The following is a 22902-nucleotide window of genomic DNA, read 5'->3' on the forward strand; positions in this document are numbered from 1 at the left end:
CTTCTTGGAAAACCTTACCAATCATGCATGTTTCCTATCTGAACACTTTGTGCTCCTTGTAATGGTTTTGAAATTCGAAAATTCATGTAGTTTCCTCATATGATGTTTTTTGTTGTAAACACTTGCTAAACTAAGCTTGGTGACAACAATATTTCCAAAACTGAAGGAGTACATATCTGCTGCACTCTAATTATAATTATCAAAATTTAGTTTGAAAACTACTTAACTTTTAGTTTTTACATCTCACTCTTTGTGCACGCAGATGTCCATGGAATGAGAGCTTTCACTTGATTCATATTTCACTAGTTTTGATCCCTTTTTTTCCCTTTAAAAACAGTTTATATGTTCTGCATGCTTTCTTTTAGAAACAAGCAGACTATCGTTAGTATTTGCTCCACAAAATTCTCAGAAACATAACATGATTGATTTCTTAAACTCTTTAATTGCTCGGAAGGATTGATTTCTTTAACTCTTGAGCATCTCCTCGTTTAGGTTATATCTCGTTAATTGTTACCAACCACTAGCACTAGCAGATGTTGTTATTAAAAAGGGACTGTTGGGTGGATGTCTGGCTAGGACACCACCTCCCAAGACCTTTTCAGTACCATGCGATGCAGCAGAAAGAAAGAAGAAACAAAACAAAAGAAAAACAATCAAAATACGTGGATCAGCCACAAAAGGGCTCGCCTCCACGGAGCATGCAAACTTCACTATGAAAAAGAAATTTTACAAGAGGAGACCTCATCCTCAACCCTTGTACACCCAATTCTCTCTCACCTGAAGTTTTCCTCACAAAAGCTCTCTCTCTCTCTTGGAGACCCCCTGAACCTCTGAAGAGCCTGGCGACCGCTGTCCAGGAGCCTCCTGCTCCTTCTCTCACAGCGCTCTCGCCTCTCTCTCTTCTCGGGTTCGTACGACGCTGTACGGCGAGAAACCACGAACCACTCACTCTCTGTTTCACGATCAGGGCTTTTTATAGACCTTAAACATGGTTAAAAACCTAATTAGATTAGGTTTAGGTCTCCTAAACAAGCCAAATCACGTCCCAGACCCTCCGATCAAGATCGGGAGCCCTCTGGGCCCTTAGATCGCGCTCCGGTCCACGAAATAGTGCCGTGGACCGCGAGAAACGCGTGGGAAACGCCCACGCGGTCCACAGGCCCCGCCGTTGACCACCCGATCCACGGTGGACCGGGGAAAAGGGCCGCGGGCCTGGGTCACACGTCCCGCATGGGCCTGGGTCGCGCGTCCCGCGCAGGCCTGGGTCGCGAGTCCCGCGTGGGCCTGGGCATGGGTCGCGCGTCCCGCGCGGGCCTGGTTCGCGCGTCCCGCGTGGGCCTGGGCCTGGGTCGCGCGTCCCACGTGGGCCTGGGTCGCGCGTCCCGAGCGCCGCCGCCTGCGGCCGCGCCGTTGCTGCCCGCCGCCGGTCGCCGGCGGTCCTCCGCCGCCTCGATTCTCGTGCCGACTTCAAAAGCTCGTATCTCCTCCATCCGAGCTCCGTTTCAGGTGATCTTGATCTTGTTGGACTCTGTTTTTCACCGCGAACCTCGCTGTGGGCTCAATGTGAGCTGAATCTCAAGGCATCAAATCATAACAATCTTCACCTCGACTCGATATTCGGCCTCCTCCAAACTCTGAGAGCTTCTGGATCTCCTCGCCCCCATGCCCTGGGGCAATCGCCTGCTGATCATGGATGGGCAAACATGGGAGTCAAGCCAGGCTGCTCGATCTCATTTCCGTCGTATGCTGTGCTTCTCCTGACCTGAGACCTACTCGGGGCATCATCTTGCGGCAATAGGAATCTTACCTTGTGACGTCGCCTCTCGTCCTCCCGAGTCTCCTGTCTCGTGCCCGATCCGCCTCCTGGAGCTCCACCTCGCCCTGGGCTCCACCTGGCTCCCGATGCTCCATCTCACACTGGGCTCCCTGCCAGGTAATAATGTCCTCTGCTCCCTTTCTTCTCCTCCAGCACAATCCTATCGCCGCGTAATACCCTCAGGATTCCTCCACCAACTACCGTCCTGTAGCCTCTCGAATCCAGTCTGCTAAGTGAGATAAGATTCCGCCTGAAATCGGGTATGTATCGGACCTCCCCCAATCTCCTCACTGCACCGTCATGTGTCCTCCAGCTGACCGTCCCAATGCCTCTGATTGCACAGCTCGATCCATCCGGCAGATATACAGTGCCCTCACTGTTCTCCAGGGAGTCAAACTGCTCCTTTCTGCAACACACATGATAGGGGCATGCAGAATTTAATATCCACTGCTGGGAAGAAGTAGATACATCGTCAGATATCTCAAAGACATCTCCATCTAAATCACTGCCGACCGTCGCTACAGCAGCCATCGTCCGATTTTTCAGTTGAGGGCAATCTCTGGCTAGATGCCCCAACTCTTCACACCGATAACACCTGATTTTGCTCAAATTCCTCTTGGACTTAGACCGCCCTCGTTGTGATCTCCTTTCGCTCCGTCTACCGCCTCCTGCACCTCCAGAAGCCACCAAAGCTGAGCTATCGCCACCTGAGCTCGAAGCTGGGTTCTCCCTCCTGAGAATCTCATTCTGGAGTATTGCCGTGGTGACCTCGTCCATCTTGATAGTGCTTTTCCCCACTAGAAGAGCAGTCACCAAGGACTCGTACGAAGAAGGAAGCGACGCCAGCAAAACCAGCGCCCTGGTCTTCTCCTCAACGTTCTCGCCAACGCTGAGAAGGTCGGTGAGGATCTTCTGGAAGTGGCTCAAATGCTCCTGCATGCTCTGTCCCTCAGTCATCTGCAGTTGGTAAAACTGCCTCCAGAGGAAAAGAGTGTTGGTGAGAGACTTCGCCATGTACAACTCCTCGAGCTTCGACCACAGCACCGTCGGAGAAGTCTCGCTCAGTACATGGATCACCACCTCATCCGTCAGGTACATGCGGATGGTACTCACTGCTTGCATCTGTAGCCGTTTCCAATCTCGCACCTCCATGGTGGTCAGCTTCTCGTCGCACAAGAGAACATCGATCAACCCCTGTTGGATGAGCACGTCCTTCACCCTTGCCTGCCACAAGGAGAAATTTCTCTTACCATCGAACTTGTTGATCTCCATCTTGATTGTTCCTGTTTTCTCCATCTTCAGTCTTGCTCACCACCACTGCAATCTGCGTCCTTGTACCGCCTTGCTCTGATACCACTTGTTGGGTGGATGTCTGACCAGGACACCACCTCCCAAGACATTTTCAGTACCACGCGATGCAGCAAAAAGAAAGAAGAAACAAAAGAAAAGAAAAACAATCAAAATACGTGGATCAGCCACAAAAGGGCTCACCTCCACGGGGCCTATGGACCGTGTGGGCATTTCCCACGCATTTCTCGCGGTCCACGACACTATTTCATGGACCGGAGTGCGATCCAACGGCCCAGAGGGCTCCCGGTCTTGATCCGACGGTCCTGGGGTTATCTGGCTTTGTTTAGGACTCCTGATCCTTCTCTAATTATGTTTTAAACCGTGTTTAACCCTTTAAATAGGGCTGCACGTGAAACAGAGAGGTAGTGGTTCGGGTTTCTCGCCGTACAGCGTCGTACGAACCCGAGAAGAGAGAGAGAGGCGGAAGCTTGCTGTGAGAAAAGGAGCAGGGCTCCTGGACAGCGGTCGCCAGGCTCTTCCGGAGTTCAGGGGGGTCTTCAAGAGAGAGAGAGCTTTTGTGAGGGAAACTTCAGGTGAGAGAGAATTGGGTGTATAAGGGTTGAGGATGAGGTCTCCTCTTGTAAAATTTTCTTTTCATAGTGAAGTTTGCATGTCCCGTGGAGACGAGCCCTTTTGTGACTGATGCACGTATTTTGATTGTTTTCCTTTTGTTTTGTTTCTTCTTTCTTCCTGCTGCATCCGTGATACTGAAAAGGTCTTGGAAGGTGGTGTCCTGACCAGACATCCATCCAACAGGGACACATGTGCATTCTTTTTAACATGCTTTATTAATCATCCTGCGGTCATTTTTGGTGCAAAATGACATACCACTTTCTGAAATTTATGATCTTAATGCTTTAACAATCAGATTTTTGAAGTGGCAGACACCCACACAGACACACCCAGAGAGAGAGAGAGAAAGAGGCAAAAGTCGATTGGGTGGTAGGGTGCAACTCCTGCATCTTTTGGAAGACAAGAAAAGAACGAGGTTCCAGCAAAGGTCAAACGTTTTATTAAATGGGATCGTGTGGACAGCTCATGGTAACATCAGGATCCTCTCACCATACATTAGCCAAACTTTAGGCATGATTGAAAGGGATTTAGTTGTGTTCTAGTCTAATAAAGCTTCTCACTAGTCAGACTTGGGTGTTTCTGGCAAAATAATTGACCCCTGAAGAGTCAGCCCGGCACGTGTGAAATGAAACAATGTCTTGTAACTTGTTAGCAGTGAAGTCAACAAGAGAATATTAGGTGCAACTTTGATAAAAGCATCATGCATGCCAGCTTGTGCTCCCACCATATAATCATCCTCGGTTGTGCTCCCATAGTAATTCTCCAACCAAAAAAAGTTAGGAGCACCATGGTGGTACCTCTTGCTGAGCTAGCAATGCTTTTGCACAACATTGTTTAAATATATATATATAACACGCATATATTCTCTCTGGTATATACAACTAGAGATATTTTTTCTTTCAAAAACTTAAAAAAAAATGGATATATTATTAGCATATACTGTCAGCCTACTGACATCAAACAATTCATGGTTGGTCAACCTGGAATTCTAGGTTTCGCAATGCAAAACTCTGCGATGCTCTCTTCATGCACCCTAAAGATGGTTGGGCCTACCAATACTGATTTAGCAACTAAGTCGTGAATTCCATCCCTTGTATTGCACCAATTCCCACTAGTTATATACTAATCAATTCGTGCCATGTGGAAATATAATTTTTCATGTGCATGAAATAGATGCATCCTAAATAACTCGTTCCATTAAGATGTACAACACTCCTATGAAAAATCAGGAGTTTAAAAAATATTAGTTGGTGGTATGTGCAGGTAGAAGTCTGGTTAATAGAATGCCAAATAGGACAAGAGAGAAGAATAAGTGGTGGAAATTATATTTGATACATTATAGGGCTTAGAGCCATTAGACAACTTAATGCAAGCCTACATATGCTGGTGGAAAATTGTAGGCATGTGAAAGTATGCAGAAGAACAAGAAATTGTTCCTCTAGATCTCATCCAAAAGGCTAGACAAAAGTTGTAATTTGGGATTATTGATCCTGCTTAGATATCCAAACAATTAAAAATTTAAAAATATTAAGCTTGTATATATATTAGTAAAAAAAGTCAAAATTGAATCCACTAATTTTATTAATTGATTTTATATCTCATGTAAAATTTTAAATAAGTAAAGGATAAAAAAGACCACATCAAATGAATAATTATGACCTACTTTCTTTCTCTTAATGACTCACATATCCTACCTCCCTCCTTCTCTCACACTATTTTGACCTCTCTCCTTCTCTCTCTCTTTTTTTCTCTTTCTTTATTAATTATTTTTTTATTTATCTTTTAATACTGCATCCCAATCCCATTCATCCACTTCTTATATTTAAACCCCACATAAATTTATTTTATGTCCTAAAAGGATCACATTAAAAGATAAAAAAAGTAATTATGATCCATTTTTTTTCTTTAATGATTGACATATCCCACCTCTCTCTCCTTCTCTCATACCACTTTGACATTTCTTCCCCTCTCTCTCATTCTTTCACTTGTTTTATTCATTATTTCTCTATTTATCTTTTAATGCCCCACCCTAACCTTATGATTCTCCTCCATCCATCCCTTATAATTTTTTGTAATACTCTTTTCAATCTGAATTAGGTATTTCTCTTTTAGCTTCTTTTTTTTGTAATACTCTTTTAGCTTTTTCCTTTATCTTCTCATTTTCTTCACTCATATCAAATATATATAATTAGAATAATTTTTAGTTAGCCATTATAATTTTAAAATTTAATAACATCTAGAATTTTGCTACGGTGCTTCTTTATAATAAAAATATAAAAGATATTTAAGATATTACATATTACTATTTTTTATAATTTTTTTTATTTTTTTAAAATAATATTTTATTATTTTTTCTTTCTTCTTTCTCGATCTCTCTGTAATTTTTTTATTTTTTTATTATATTCACTCCACAAAGCAAAATTTCTAGATCCGCTACTGCATCATGCTGCTTCTATTGATGATTACAACATCTTAAGAAGGCTATTAAAGGAGATACAAAAATATTTTTTCATAACATGCAAAATATAAAACTTTAGGATTTGCATTCACTATAAGAAATTAGCATATTAACGATGGCAAAGACACCATCACTAATAACACTATTTACCAATAACTTATTACGATGAAAATCAGATCCATTGTAATAAGTGTAAAGACTTATTAGCGATGGCCATTTTTGTTATTAGCGATGGTTTTTTATTGCTAATAAGTTAAATTATTATCGGTAATGGCTTTAGAGACATAATTTAGCTGTCGCTAATAATATGCCCTAAAATCTCCCTCGGATCTCCGACGAGCTCGATTCTATTGGCTGCCGCCTCTCCTTTCTTCTCCTGCCTCCAGACCATCTATACCTATTAGTTGATGATAAGATATAATTATTATATAAGCCATTTGAAATAATAAAATAATTATTTAGCTGTTATCTTGTATTTGTATATGCAGAATCCTTAGGTAGTGCATCATAGACTGTAGTTGGATAAACCATCGAGTAGTCAATGAGATGATTTCTACTAGATACAAGGAGGGTGTAGAATGCTTCTATGATTATGCTTTTGAAAATATGGCACTCTTACATCAAGAGTGGGCTCGTTGTCGTTATAACAGATGTAGCAATAGAGAAATACTTGATAGGGATACAATGACTATCCATTTATATAGAAGTGGATTTATGTCCAACTACAAGCATTGGTATCTATATGGGGAGACATGAGAGACAGTTGCAAAGGTTAGAAAGGAGCGAGACAGGGACACAGATATAACGGTAGATATGGTTATGGATGTTGCTGGTCCTGAATTTAAGTAGGATGTGAAGGATGATCTAAAAGCTAGTAGTGGCGATTTCTATCATATGCTGAGAGATGTTGATGAACCACTATAACCGGAATATGAAATATACGCTGTATTATCAGTTATGTTAGAGTTGTTGAACTTGAAGGTCCAGTTTAATATGACGGTCAACTATTATAATAGGATGGTAGCAATTATAAAGAAAATGCTATCGAATGATGAGAAGTTTGTTGAGAGTTTCTATGCTTCAAAGAAAATGATGAAAGAATTAAGCATGGGATACGAGAAGATAGATGCATGCCGTAATGATTACATACTTTTCTATAAAGAGGACCAACTGAAGAGCTCATGTGATGTATACAGTGAAAGCTGATTTAAGCCAAGACAAGAGGGTAGAAATCAAAAGGACATACCATACAAAATTTTTTGATATCTTTCCCTCACTCATAGGCTTTGGAGGCTCTACTTGTCCATGGCTCTACTAGGATTTGGGCATAACTTTGACCCTCCAGTAATTTGCTTGTCTTCGACGTTCTCCTCTCAGGTCTCGACGATCTAGACATAGGGTGATACACATATCAAGAAGATCATGCAGAGGCTTTTTTGCCAACAACCTCAGAGCTTTCAGAATGCCATCTGCGATATGATTATTGAGATTCTTCGAGATCTACATCTGTACGATCAGTTGAGCTCATTGTCACAGCCATCATAGCAGTTAAGTCAAGCAGTATTAATAAATTTTTTTTATTTATTTTAAATTTTTATGTTTAGAAGCTTTACATAGTTAGGCTTGAGTTGGAGGAAGGAGATCTAGGGATCAAAAGTCAATCTACTTATCCGATGAATGGGATGGAGGTATAGATCATCTATATCATCGAATAGGATGTGTAGGAATAATCCATTCAAGAATTGGAGGAGCATATCGAAATATACTCATTCGTATCGGTTTAGGCTTGAGGCAGAAGGGAGAGATATCCATGAGGTCAAAATTTAATCTAATCATCTGATGGATGGGTTGAAGGTGTCAATAGCTTCGTATCATCAAATAAAATATGTAAGAATAATCTGTTCGAAAATTGAATGAGTACATCGAAATATATCCCTTCGCACCATTTAAGCTTCAAACGGGAGGGAGGGACTATCCAGGTGGTCAAAATTTAACTTAACTATTTGATGGAGTATCGGCTGAGGGTGTCTATAATTCCGTATCATCGAATGAAACATATAAAAATAATCCATTTGAGAATCAGAGTAATATATCAAAATATATCCCTCCGTAAAAATTTAGGTTTGAGACGCATCAACTACAATAGTTTTATAATTTCAATTAATTTGATTCTAAAGTTATTAATAATATTTTATTTTTCTTCATTACAGGATGCTAGAACATCCGACTCTCATCCATCTGCTACTACAAAGGATGTACAGGAGCAGAAGCAGGAGGAGGAGGAGGACGATCTCCGTTGATTTTTTTTAGTTTTGATGTAATGTATTTGAAATTTAAACAGTATTATTTGTATAATTTAATTTTAATGTAATATATAATATTAATTTTTTATTTATGATGATGATAATTTATTGTTAGTTGGTATAATATCCATAAATATATGTTACTTATTAATTTAATTATAATAGATTTTAGTAAATATAAATGCTTGTTAATTAAATTACAATAAGTTTTAATAAATATAATTGCTAAAAATATTTTTTTTAAAAAAATATAATTATTAGTGATGATTGTAGCGACGGCTTATTAGAGACGGAATGCCGTCACTATTATTATTTTTTTAATTTTTTAATTTCAAATCTAAAAAATATTATAAGCGATGGAAAGCGGTCGCTAATATCATTATTAGCGATGGCAGCGATGCCGTCACTAATATGCAAATTTAGTGTCAAGCTTTTTTCGACCATTTTTTAGCGATGGTGGTGCGTTGCTAATAGCATTAGCGATGGCATTCTCATTATTTATGACGAGATTGATCGTCGCTAATAATCAATTTTTTTATAGTGATTGCCGTAAAAATTAATGCAGTTAATTTTTTCTAACTATAATTTATCTACTATTGATATCATGATTTAACATGCTTCAAACCTACCATATGGGTAGATCTATCAGGAAAAATGAATTAGAAGTGTATCATTTGAAGACTTTCTAGCCCGTGCCATTGTGATCCTATTCACAGTGTTGTTTTTAGATTTTGTCAAGCATGAGCTTTCCATCTTAGGACTTTAAGATAAGAATATTGCAACTAAGAAGCCCTATTGCTGCATTGAAGTCAAAATCCCTATTGCTACATTGGAGTCAACCTCAAGCCAAGTTAGCATTATTCTATTTTCAACTTAGGATTATTCCCTTTTTTCTTGAGAGAGAGAGAGAGAGAATTTTTAAGATATTTTTCAAACTTGTCATCTAAGATAATTTGGACTAATTTGGTAGACTGGGAAAGAACTAGAAGATTTCACCCCCAAAAAAAAAAAAAAAAAAACTAGAAGATTAGACAAAACCGGTCAAAGTTTTGTCGTACGTGCGAGCCTAAGCACAGAGTTAAGAGGAGTCGCTCTCGGGATTTGACTCGGGTGGGGGCGGCCGAGTCACAGCACGCGTGCAAGTCACGTGGGTCCCAGATTTGACCTACGATTCCCGGGTCGCCAGCATGACGTCAGCGGGTTCTCTCGGCCTCGCAAACAATTGGTTCGCGTAGGATTTGATAATGCCACGCCTACTTTTAATAGATGCACCCGCACACCAATTCCCTTGGGGAATAAAAAAGTAAAAGGTGAGCTGCTGAGTGCTAACAAGAGGAAGAAAATTAAAGAGAGGGGGTTGGTGGGGGGAGTCTCCGGCTGCGTTAAGGCCTTCCAAATAATAATTCAAAATTGGACTTGGAGAATACACTTTCAAGTTTTAGCATCAAGAATATTCCTTTTCTCTCGACCTTGGCTTTTGAAATTTGTGGACAAATCCTTACAAATAGTTCTGAGTGCGGGGAAAAATTATGTGGACAAAAAAAGACCTCCTTACTTCCTCTTTCCCATTATGCTTTAGGGAGCCTGCCTAACTTGTACAGTGAGGAGAAAAGAGGAGTATGGTAACTCTTAATTTTTTAATCAGATTAGTATAAGTGAAGTGTGTAACTGTAAGTTGGAAAGATAATTATGTGGTGACAATCTAGGCCTTCCATGTGGATCATCTATGAGGAGAGCTTTTTAAAAAGATAGTGAGAGGATTATGGAATTGAACCAAGGCATTAGTGAAATTAAAAGGTTGAGGCCTATTGCAAAAAGGAAAGAGGACAGGAATGAGGAAATTTTGGTCATTTTGAAAAGAATGCGACATCAATTTTATCTTATAGCAGTCAAAATAGTTGACAAAAGGAAATAAAAAATTGGTTGATACATGAACCAAATAAACTATGAAATGTAAACAAACGTTAATTTGATGAAATAATCTTACAAATGCAATGTGCAAGTACATATCACTTTCTCTTGAGGTTTTACCTTATTCTTTTTTTTCCTTTCTAGGTGGGGTTCATTTCAAGGGGTTCTTTTTAGATGCTTTAAGCATCACCTTGCTGATCTGAATTCTACTAACATGGGATTTATACAGAAGATGACTTGAATTATCATCATTTAATAAGAGAAGGTATGATTTAATAAAATGTGAAAAAGCATCAAATCTAACACAAAGAGGATAACTTTCGTTAACCAAATGTCTGTCCCTAGTTTTTGTTTATTTGACTAGTTCATAGTTTGGGTTCCAACAAGACAAAAAAAAGAACAAAAAGAAAGTCATACGATTCATGTCATATATGGAATTTTTTATGTTCATCTGTTTTTCCTTTAAATACTAGGATTGTTTATTCTTTTTTGTTTTACGTGTATGATGCATGCATGCGACAAACACAAAATAAAATTGAGATTCAAAGATTCCTATATATGACCATAACCAGAAAAACTAGCTATTTAGTTCCAAGGACATGAATTATTAGTTAATTAGTTTTTTTTTCCCCATTAAACAACTACTAAGGATGACAGTCCCGGCAATTTTGTATGCATGAAGTGACCACATATTCTTGAAAAAAAAATTATTTATAAAAGAAAAGCATGTTTCGAATCTTTTCATAGATGGTAAATGAGTTAGTGAATATCTTAAACCTAATTACTCTCTTGCAATTGCAATGCATTTTCTTGTCATCAGGCATCTAACCGGAAGTAAAATTTCTTGAACTTTAGGGGCAAGGTGGACAAAAGTGGGGAAAGAAAGTAGGGATAAGTGGAAGAAATGATATTTACCCATGGCAACACAGTTTTTATTAAATATACATATATATATATATAAATATATAAATATATATAGGTCTAATCATTTCCAAAAATATATCAAGTCTTAAACCGGAACCAATTCCTCCCACCCTGTCGGCAATTCCCCACGGTTTATATAAGGCTAAGCACCACCAAACCAACTTCTTCTCATTCCATCACAGCTAACTCCAACAAGAAATCACAACACGAGCGAGCGAGAGAGGGAGAAAGCCATGGCGGAGGAATTCCAGACAGGGATCTACAACAGTGGTAGGTGGTGGAGCACCACAAGGACCGGCGTCTTCGACGGCCCGGTGATGTCCACCTCAGTTTCATGCTCGACGGAGTTCAACTGGGCCACCGCCGCCGACGTGGTCGAGGCCAAGTCAAGGTCCTCCGACGAGTCCCTAGGTTCAGTCTCCAACAGCTCTATAACCTTCCAAGACACACATAGACCCCCAGCCTCCGATCAATTTGCCGCCGATCCCATCGTGGATTCCACGTTACAAGTATCGGATTTCGGCCTCTCCTCCCCATCAGTCAATTGGAATCAACCTTTCTTGTGAGTATTCCCTTCATCTCTTTTTCTTTTGATCACTCATCACTTGTTCTATAGACAATTTGTGGACTTCTTTTGTCGTCTAAATCTATATCTTATGATATCATTTGATGTAGAACAACTGGTGGAAGAGCTGAGAACAATTTACCTGCCTTTCTCCAAGAGGACATGAGCTCGGGATCTTATCTTCGACATGAGCCGGTGATCGAATCCAATCAAATCCATATGAATGTTGAGAGTTCCAGCTCGTTGAACCTTTTAGAGGACCTGAAACAAGGGCTAATGCATGACCAACATCACTTGATCTCCAGTGGTAATAGCCGCCCACTCTTTCCGGCACCTTTTGGATTACCTCCAACACTGCTTCAATGCCTCTTTGAACCTGAAACAAAACATCCAGAGTCTTTTAACAATCAGAGGATGGATTCTCTGATGAGGTATCATGGGGTTTTGAACGAGTCGTTACAATCTGAGGCAGCCAAATTGCCAGAGTTCGATAAGGCCTTGCCTGTGAAGCATCAACTCCATTTCTCCAACAATACTCCCTTCTGGAATCCCTCGGCCATTGCTACAACTGAAACGAGCTTGGGTCTTTACTCTTCAACAACCACTGACTTAGCCCCACATGCCTTCGAGGGAAAAACAAGTTGCAGCAATGTTTTGGTGCAGGTTAGTGTTGCCATTAGACCCTTTGAAGGGTAAATTTTTACCTCCTCGTTCGAATAACATAGGCTTTTTGTCGTCTAAATTTTTTTTATCTTGATTACATGTAGTCTAATTCAGAGGGAGCTGGGGAATCTAGGTCGAATGCGACGAAGAAAAGTAGCAACGAGCCAGCATTCAAGAAGCCCAGGATAGAGACACCATCGCCATTGCCAACTTTTAAGGTATGATCGGATTCTTTCGAGATCTTAACCCATGGATTTTTATGTTCGCTCTTTTCTTCACTATGTGAACTTCACTAATAGCTTAAGATTATTATTCTATCAGGTCAGAAAAGAGAAGCTAGGGGACAGAGTCACTGCATTACAGCAACTGGTGTCACCTTTCGGAAAGGTGAAGGCTTTTGATTTCCCTTTACTCCCAAGAATAGATCGAGCTTTGAGTTTTTCTTTAGGTTCTTATACGAGCATGGATTGCCTTTATAACTGAATTCCACTCCTTTTCCAGACCGATACTGCATCAGTTCTCCACGAGGCCATCGAGTACATCAAGTATCTTCATGAACAAGTTGGTGTAAGTCCCACCTTGAACACCTTGTTGTAAAGCCAGAGGACTTTATACTAACTCTACTCTCTAATACTACTTCTTACACCATTGCAGGTTCTCAGTGCTCCATATTTGAAAAATGGCCATCAAGTGCAACACTTACAGGTAATAAAAATGTTCCATTTAATGAATAGATATTGTTCCAATTAACTTTATTATCTTTTCAATAGGTGTATGAATTATCAGGAGTTTATGCTCAAAAAGTGAACTGTACCCTGAATTGGGTTTTAATGCAGAATTCGGACGAAATAAATGGTGGAGAAGGACCCCAGCTAGACCTCAGAAGCCGAGGGCTTTGTCTTGTTCCGATATCCAGCACGTTTGCAGTGGTTAGCGAGACCCCAGTTGATTTCTGGACTCCAACATTTGGAGGAACTTATAGGTAATATGTTGAGGAGGAAGAAGAGAATATTTTCTACTCCGAATAGCATGCCGTTAACACAAAGGTAGGTAGGGAATGATAGATTGGGAGGAGGAGGATATAACCCATAACTCCATATGACCTTTAGTAGTGCGGGTGAAAAGAGGAAGGAAAGCAAGAGGAAATGGCCCATCAGACACAACGTATGTTGGGAAGGCTCCAAGAGGATTGGTTGAAGGCTGGACATAGATTAGAGAGATTTGAAAGGGAATAATTCAGGGTAATATTATAATTAATTAGAGGTGGGTTAGGGAATGGGAAATGGTGCTAAATGTATCAGGGAATGTGGGATTAGTTTAGATGGTGGGGATATTATTGTCAGTGAATGAACTTAGAACAAGAGAGTGGGCAAACAGGAAGGGGCAAAGAGGTGGGTCTTGTTCCAAGTTGGTGCGCGTATATTGTATAAACTACGAAGGCTGGCACTACCTTTCTTTTATAACAAAAATTAATGATATGGTAAGAAGGAATAATTGATTTCAAGAGTAGAAACAAATCTGTGGTCGTTTTGTTTTGGGATCAAAATTTTCAGTTTATGGCCTATTATTTGTTCTCTCTCTCTCTCTCTCTCTCTCTCTCTCTCTCTCTTCTCTCTTGAATAGTTAGACATGGAAGGGTGGAAATACTTTTTTCTTCATTGCATGATAACATTGCCGAGCATTAAATGTATCTCTCAACATATCTTTCCCTGACGTACTTACATTTCCTTTGTTCAATGCGATCTTCAGTGTTGTATCAAAAGAAAAAAAGAAAGAGAGATCCACAGTCTGCAGTGTTACTTCAGAATATGGAGGACTAGAAAACTCTTTGAAATTATATATTGGAGAGCTTAAATGTACGTAAACCTTAGTTCATGTGGTCCCCTGGTTTCGTAACTAATAGATTTTTGTTGGATTACTGATGGGTAGGAATGTAAAGTGCACAATGTAGAGCAAAAATGGTTCCTTCAGGCTTAGACAAGAAATATAAACCTAACATTTTGGTTCCGGAGTATGTTCTTTTGGGGGTGGTATAATGCAGTTGGAGGGTTTAAAAGCTTTAAAGATGTTGGAAACTGTTCTAATAATTACACAACAAGATTGCTAACATCTGTAAATAATTGAAGTAATTTGAGAAAATAATATATGATTGAAATAAATATGAAAATTAAAAAATGAAAGAAAAATAGAAAGGTGTGCTTGGAATGAGGTACGTATGAACATTGTTCTGAGAATAAATTCACTCTCTTGTATAGATATTCAAAAAGATTATCCCCATAGTATAATGAATCTGGCTCAGTCTATGCCTCCTACTACGAGCACGATCACATGGAAGTCTGACCTAACAACTTTCTTCTGTTGCCCAAAATTGTAAAGGAAATTATATGGTGAAAAAGTTGAGATCAGAGGAGGAAAAAACAACAAAGTTCCCAAATGAGAATAAAAGTAGCAGAACTTGCATGGTTGTCTTGCTCCAAACACTAGACCTGGGCTTCTTTACAGGCTTAGGCCACGTAACCCCTAGGGAGGCCCACAATGGATGTGTGATTAGCCATGCCTGCATTTACATCACACATGCAATGTGCTCCGTATGGCTGGCCGGACTGAGCAAGCATATATGTATGGTCACCAACCCAAAACCTACAAGGCTAATTAGTCATGAAATACTTCAATAAACATAAGTTTGCTTACAATTAAATATCTAATATGGGATTGCTAAATGAATTTTTAAAAAATTTCAAACCTTTTTCAAAACAAAATTTTCTAACAAAAGATCCATTAACTTTGAAGAACAAAATATCGAATACTTCAGCTCTTATCTTGACATTATTAATTAGGTGCTTTTTCCCCATTTCTTTGCTTTTTTTCTTTTTGATTCAATTTCTTTGGGTATTACAACTAATATGTCAATAGCTTATTTCAAAGCTAATCATGTGCTTCGGTGGTGATGTTGGAGCATATTAGTATAGTATAAAGGTTGTATAATGGAACCGATATCAAGAGAAGCAGACCTATATATGTATAGATGTATGTATGCATATATGTATATATGTACCTATAGATATACATGTAAAAGAGATGTTTGGACTAAGATCTATTCAACCCTAATTTCAATTCAAATCCAATTAGTCTTCGTTGGGTAATAGGGATCCCATATTTGTGATTGGAGAAGATCGATGTAATTATCTATAAATTATTTATACATTAAAAATTATATAATTTGGAGATCCTCTGGCTATATATCAGGTGATAAAAATTATACATTATTTTGTGTTATTTAAAATATTCATTTTTGAACATTTGATATATAGGCTAAGGATATCTAAATCATATAACTTCTTAGTATACCAAGGGGCCTTTAAAATACTCCAATATCTCTTCAACTTGAGATCAAGGTGCTGTTGGAACATATAAAATATTCCGGATATAGTCTAAGAAAATTAATAAATTCTTTTTCTTATTTATAGAAAATTAAAAAAAATAATTTATAAAAAAAGATAGTAAAATTAAAATTGAAAATTCAAAAGCATGCACAGCATTGTCCTAAGGTGTATTCTCGTCTCTTGTGTGGAAAAAATCGAAAATATCTCAACAAGATATGACCGGAATTCTTTGCCTATAAGTACGATCATGAAGGAGATTGATGAATACTCTTTCAGTATCTAAAAAAATGAAAAAAAAAATATTGTAATGAAAAAGATGAGATAACTATTGGGGAATAGAAAAGATACAAGGCTTTAGATGGCTTTCTGGATTAGGCCCTTCTGAGATCATTTTCATAAATCCTATTCTAACCATTTACCTAGCCCAATGAGGCCCGAAATAAAACTCCCAACGTTCAAAAATTGAAAAGAATATTAAAAACCTAATATTTAAAAAAAATTAAAATCATAATTAAATTTTAAACAATTAAATAACATTGGCATAGGGCTAAGCCTGCACCCACACCCAGTCCGTTCAGTTCTGTTCCCACACGCATGTCTTAAAAATATTTCTTCCAACCTCCTCAAAATGCCTCTAAGGCTTAGGCAAATCTTTTTCTCATATGAAGGGCTCAAACAATTATTTCACTCCCTATGTAGAACTAAAAGATTTCAAGTAAGATGGTGAAAGAAAAAATATCTTTGGAAGAAAATTTATTTAAAAAATTCTGAGTTTTCATATTCAAATTTCCCTCGGACAGATGCATCCTAGTGGTCCATATCCATTCGTTAGAATAAAGAAAATCTCTTTGAGACATTATCTTTTAGGTGCTGTAGCTAATAAATATTTTCTTTAAAAAAAATGTAGATTTAACCCAAAAAAATGTAGAAAAAAATGGTATTATGAGATATAATCTTAGACAAACTGGAGGGCGCAGAAGATGTCCAAGTGGGGTCGATGGGCTTTTTCATGTTAGCGCACAAGGAGGTTGTAGGGGGTGCTTGTAGAAGCCTAAAAACTTTTAAAAGAAAAGATTAATTGATAACTTAGCGTTGGCGGTGGGGCGTGGGAAGCCAACCGTGGTTCCCTAGTTTTCCTCCGAATGTGTGGTCGATCAATATCGTTGCAACATGCTGACAACTCACAATCATGGATCTGGGTGTCTGCTGGTCCTGAACCCCTGTTTAGGGTGGAGGGCTATGAGCCCTGATAGCGGGAGCAATGGGTTCGATCGCTGCGTGCTCGGGTCAAAGAACTTTCAACCATCCAAGGTCCCATCTGTAATTAGATTGGACAACATAAAACCCCAGACGATCCACTCATTTTATATAAACTTACACCCATCTACCAATTCATTTTAGTTTTCAATCATTCATCATAATGTGCAACTACGAAATGGAGCAAAATATGATACTCGAATATCACAAACAACAATATTAGATTGAATTTTTAAAATAAACCATTAGAATCATAATAAACTAGAAATTTAGGATATATGCAGTAGCAAACGATTTAAAGCTAAAACTAGCTAAAGCACAACTACATATCCTACAATCCCGTTGATCAATCATTCCATCACTCACCATAACGTTTTCCATTTGAAATGATCCAAACTACACGAAAGAATTGGAGTACCAACTATATAACGTCTCAAAGGTGATTCGTTTCTTATGGAATCACACTGGGTGATCCATTAGATCCGAGACTACGCACAAAGCAGGCCATTTGCAAGCAGGTTAATATCGCTGAAACCCATCTGATCACAAAAAGCCCCACCCAAACCCATTTTTATGTAGTGGGTTCGTGCAGGTTGGGAGGTTCAGGTCACGTTGTGCTACCCCTAACTCCGAGATCGGATATCCATTAGTTGATAAGATTAAAGAATCTTGTATACACGCTAAAACTAAAAGGTTAACGAGTCATGTTCTCTATGTGAAAACTCTTCTTTTTCCTCACCTATTCATGCATTTCACTCTTAAAATTATCAAAAATTAAGTATCAGCAATCTATGCAACCAATGCTTATTTATGAAATAAAAAGGTCAGAATAGAGTTCCTCCAAAATAAACATATTTCGGGATAGAAAGATGCTGAGAAACATTGAGAAAAACATTCACAGCCATATACTCTAATTTTAATATCATAAAGCTTGCTTGTGAACCTTCAGGCAATGATTGGGATAGCAATTAATAACCTTCAAGTTATCAACTAAAGGCAGCATCTGAAGCCAATCAGATATTTTATTAATGAAGAAAAGCCAGTTCACCAAAGAACAAACGACACGTTATAATAATCAACAAAACGTCTATATTATTCCATAACCGAATGATAATCCAACGAGAAAGGCAAAAATCACGAGGAACTTTTGAACTTCTTGGCAATGCCTGCGAAGTATTTCCCCTGGTGGAAAGCTTGCTCAAGTTCAAGCTCAGATGGGAATCTTGAACCATCCCCGGCATATGTGCCTGCTCCATATGGGCTGCCACCTTTGACCTGCCCCATCTCAAACATTCCAGCACCGAAGGTGTACCCAATTGGCACAAAGATCATTCCATGGTGAACAAGTTGGGTTATGGCTGTCAAACTGCAGGCAGATGAAATAAATCCTTAATCACAGAAACTTGGCCTGATTGGTTAAATAAAAGAGTTAAAAAAATTAAAATAGATATCATAATTGATGAGGAAGATTATAAAAGTAAAAATTATACAAGCTCTAAGGATAATTGCTCCAGAGTATCTACAGAATTTAATAGCACTACATAAAATCCAAGGAGACACTGTCCAGCACTAAGCTGGCAAAGATTCAGAATGGCTTAGCAACCAGGCGATATTGCATCTAATAAAATGGCCGACAAAAGGAGTTCACAAATATTAAAAAGGGCAAGGATAGCACTGAAGGATTCAAGGAAGAATCGGATGGATGATACGATCTTGTATAGCAAAGATTGATATGGAAGAGTACAACTAAAATAATGCCCCTACACTGTCAATCTTGTATCAGAATGAATTGTGAAGAGGATTCATTTTAGATACAGTATTTGAGAGCTGGTAAATGTATTGATTGACAAAGCAGAAAATGAGCACGGCAATAATTCTTTCCGGATGAAAGGTGATAAAGAAAAATCTGGCTGAATCTACTTGAAATATGTTGGCAACCACAGGGGCAAAAAAATGAAGAAATAATCTGTTGCATAAAAGTCTAATGACTTTTCAAAAACCATTATCTTATGTTCTTTTGATGTAAGATAGTTTTCTTATGTTGTATTCTGGAAAATGTTGTCACTCACAACCTCGCCATCCTTGAATTTTAAAAATTCATAAGAATCATGCAGTGTTAGGCATGTCTCTAGCAGTTCATAAAATTTAATGTGATGTACGAAACTGAAGGTTCAGAACTTACGGAGTGGTCTCTTGACCACCGCCTTGGGATCCAGTGCTATAGAAGATTCCTGCAGGCTTGCCTGCAAGCTGCTGTGCTCTCCAGAGCCCTCCTGTTGCATCAAGAAAAGCTTTGAATTGTGCTGCCATCATACCAAATCTAGTTGGGAATCCAAAGATAACCCCATCAGCCTCAGCAAGCTCGTGTGGTGTGATAATGGGAACATCACTTTTAGGGGGTGCACCCATCTTTCCAAGCACCTCGTCTGGGAGTGTCTCAGGAACCTGTTTGGTCAAAATAGAACATTATTATGCCTAAGCTGAAGGTGATGTTTAATACACTTCTTTGCAGAAATCTAACAAATAGTATTTAGTGGATATGCATTTTTCCAAACAAGACAAGCATCTGTCTCATTGACATACAACAAAACATATGGACCATTGAGGTCGTGCATGAGGGACAACTTCTATTCAAAACAATGCACCACCTTAGCAAATGAAAGATGCAAATCAGTGGATCGAAAATTAAAAGGAATACCATGCCAAGATACTCTGTCAAAAAACGACTAACAAAATATGAACAAGGATATGACCTGCTTCAAATCGACTGAAGCTCATGTAAATTGACTTCAGTTATACAATTTAAACAGTTGAATGAGAAAGACTTGATCATCACAAATCAACATGAAATAGGAAAAAAAAAAGCTCAAAAACCACATAATAATTTGTTTATCTGGCTTCAGAATCACCTTTCAATTTATTGAAGAATAATTCTTCAATGAAATTCTTATCCAGAGTTTGTGAAACATGATGTTTCTAGAAATCTTTCAGAAAAATAGTAAAGGCTTATTGATGCCATTTAACACCAACTTATCTTATGCATTCAATTTGTGTTTAATTATTAAATAAAAAAAGAAAAATGTTTCATAAGTTGATTTAACTCAAAGGCAAACTGCAAAATTATGCTGTGAAAACCAATTATATTGTTCTAGAAAAAAAAAGGCTATCACAATTTCTAATAGCTTAAGAAGCATGTACAATAGATAATGATGAGCTCATGAGCGAGCACCTGCCACAATATAGCTTCTACTCCTTCGACAGTTGAGGCACCCTTTTTGATCTCTTCTGCTAGCTTCTCAACATGTCCATACATGGAATAATACCTGCAAAAACAAATATATAATTAATCTTCATCATACACAATGATGAGTATGTCACATAAAAAAAAATATAAGCATCTTTATTCTAACATTGAACTCATGAGCGATAGCTATATTGACCATAGACACTAATATCATTTGAATAACAAAAGAACACTTTAAAAGACCCAGTTCTTTCAAAGTTTACAGCAAGTTCAAATGAAATTTTATCAATAGAAAATTTAGGTGACATGAGTCGCATAAGATATTCAATTAGATTAATAGTAGAGTTACATCAGCGATAGGGGTACTGTAAAGTTGAAAAGTATATATTAATAAGTTAGGCAGAGGAATTTTGAGGCATGAACAATCATCGATTTGACGGATAATTAAAGTACAACAAATAACAGGGGATGGGTGGGGATAGCAGGACAAGAAGTCAAATGAACTGATTGTGGAATCCCCAGAGTGTTAAATCACATTAAGAAATTAATGCTGGCCAGGTCGAAGAACTAATACGTATACAAAATAAACAAACAAAGAGAGAGGGGGGAGGAAGTATATTGTCCAGCGAGAGGAAGAGTAAACATCAATATGGTTGCATCCTGGTCAAATACAAGATGATGAGAGTACAAAACAAAATGAAAACAAAAAAACAAAATAGATCTACTTCTATATCCCTGACTAGCTGATATCCTTGATAACATTTTTCTTCAGTATCCTAGACGCTGCTTACCGTATGCAGACTTGATAATATGCTAGCACGGTGGAAGAGTGAATTGCACTAACAGAGACTCAAATAATTTCCAAACAGCGTGCTACTTGTTTTTGTAGTGAAATATAATCTAAAATGTATCAAATTTAGACCCAAATGAACATGAATAGCACCCTACTTGCATCACTCGGCAGCACATTAACTCAAGCGACAAAAATGTCTTCAAGAATATTACCTCAGATTATTTCATAGTTTAATGCTAGGTTCAAAGAAAAACATGTAGTTTTTTTTTTTTTTTTTAAAGGATCTTTTCTTTTCTTTTCTTTTCCTTCTGAACGAAAGAAAGGGAAAAGGCATCCAGAACTTGAAAGAGTTCAAACCTAATGGTAAAAAAACATAAACGAGAAACAGTTTAAATCAAAGCCACAGAAACCAAAAAAAACTATGAAGAGCCCAAATCCAGCATCAAACAGAAAGCCACATAAACCGAATGGATTATGAAGGTAAATCCTATAAGGATCGATGCACAAAAAGGCCACATTTTGTTTAAGGCCAACATAGAGCAGCTGCACATATCAACTTAAACAGGAAAGAAAATGACATCTTAAAAGAAAAAAAGATCAAAGAGCATGCCAAGAAAATATCAATATTCATGCGAATTTGTATCCCAATAGAGAAACACGAAATTCATAAAATTAGCAAACTTTCAAATAACAAATGAAAACCCTAGAAAAAGAACAGTCCGGAAAAGGAAAGAAACAAATCAAGATCACGAATAAAACCATCGATCTAAAAACTCAGAAAGCAAAATACCATCCAAGCAGAGATCAATGACTCCCCAAAACCCCATTCTCATCTACCACCTCCAACAAATGCCGCATAAAAATTGGAAAATATAGGCAAAATACAACAAAAAAAAGAAAGAAGAATTGAAACGGAAATTAGATCCAACGAATGAAGAGCAGACACAAACAAAGAGAGGAAGAACGGAATAAGTAATGCTTACACTATGTAAACCTTAGTCGCCATTAATGAAGGCTCGGTATCCCTCGGCTTTGGATCGCTGGAACGAGGGAAACCCCCAAAAAGTGGAGATCTTCGTTTCTTTGAGAAAAGCAGTGGGTTGAGGTCCACTATTTATACACCGAGGCAAAGGAGCCAGCGAGGCCGGCTTCCTGATTCGCTGTCTGAATCCACTTTTGGAATTTCCATCAGCTCCGCAATGATATGGTTACCACTCACCAGTGGTAATTTAATCGAGGATTAATCGGCTGACCCGGCTTTCCTACTCCGCCGAGTCATCATATCGTTGCCGTCATCTCCGGTCACGAGACGACGCATGCTTTGACATTCATGCTCAAGGCATATTGGCCGTTCGATCGATGAATGGGTACAGGTGTACATGTGGAGGTGAGTTTATTATGGGAGGTGTTTGGACCTCGTTACGTGAATAAATATTGGAAATCTATTATTTAGTTTTTGGACCAATTGGAAAATTGGAGCCGTTGATCTGCCTCTGATCTCGTGATAGTCCGCGAGCTGGGGTAAAATAATGAGAACACATGCTTGGTCATGGGATGGTGCCGTGCAGGACGTCCCTTGGAACACTCTCCAAGGTCCACGGAAGGTGGCTTTCGACGGGCCGTTCGACGGCTGGACGTTTTGATATTATTTCCTCGTAATTA

At 38.5% G+C, this 22902-nt stretch overlaps 2 protein-coding genes across 2 annotated transcripts; one reads left to right on the top strand and one right to left on the bottom strand.

Annotated features, from left to right (window-relative positions):
* The first annotated feature begins 11496 nt into the window (after positions 1–11496).
* On the top strand, positions 11497–14127 carry LOC105052674 (transcription factor bHLH112). Its single transcript, XM_010933577.4, has 7 exons — positions 11497–11897; positions 12011–12563; positions 12668–12781; positions 12885–12950; positions 13065–13130; positions 13218–13268; positions 13400–14127. The coding sequence occupies exons 1-7, from the start codon at positions 11569–11571 to the stop codon at positions 13547–13549; spliced, it is 1329 nt and encodes a 442-aa protein (XP_010931879.1). The 5' UTR covers positions 11497–11568; the 3' UTR covers positions 13550–14127.
* A 4080-nt stretch (positions 14128–18207) lies between these two features.
* On the bottom strand, positions 18208–22378 carry LOC105052675 (probable NAD(P)H dehydrogenase (quinone) FQR1-like 1). Its single transcript, XM_010933578.4, has 4 exons — positions 22224–22378; positions 20433–20526; positions 19386–19648; positions 18208–18569 (listed from the first exon to the last, which is right to left on the bottom strand). Exons 1-4 carry the CDS (start codon positions 22244–22246, stop codon positions 18338–18340), a joined length of 612 nt encoding a protein of 203 aa, XP_010931880.1. The 5' UTR covers positions 22247–22378; the 3' UTR covers positions 18208–18337.
* Between the last annotated feature and the right edge of the window lie 524 nt (positions 22379–22902).

The sequence above is a fragment of the Elaeis guineensis genome, chromosome 10 (genome assembly GCF_000442705.2).
Source record: "Elaeis guineensis isolate ETL-2024a chromosome 10, EG11, whole genome shotgun sequence".
Taxonomy (NCBI): domain Eukaryota; kingdom Viridiplantae; phylum Streptophyta; class Magnoliopsida; order Arecales; family Arecaceae; genus Elaeis; species Elaeis guineensis.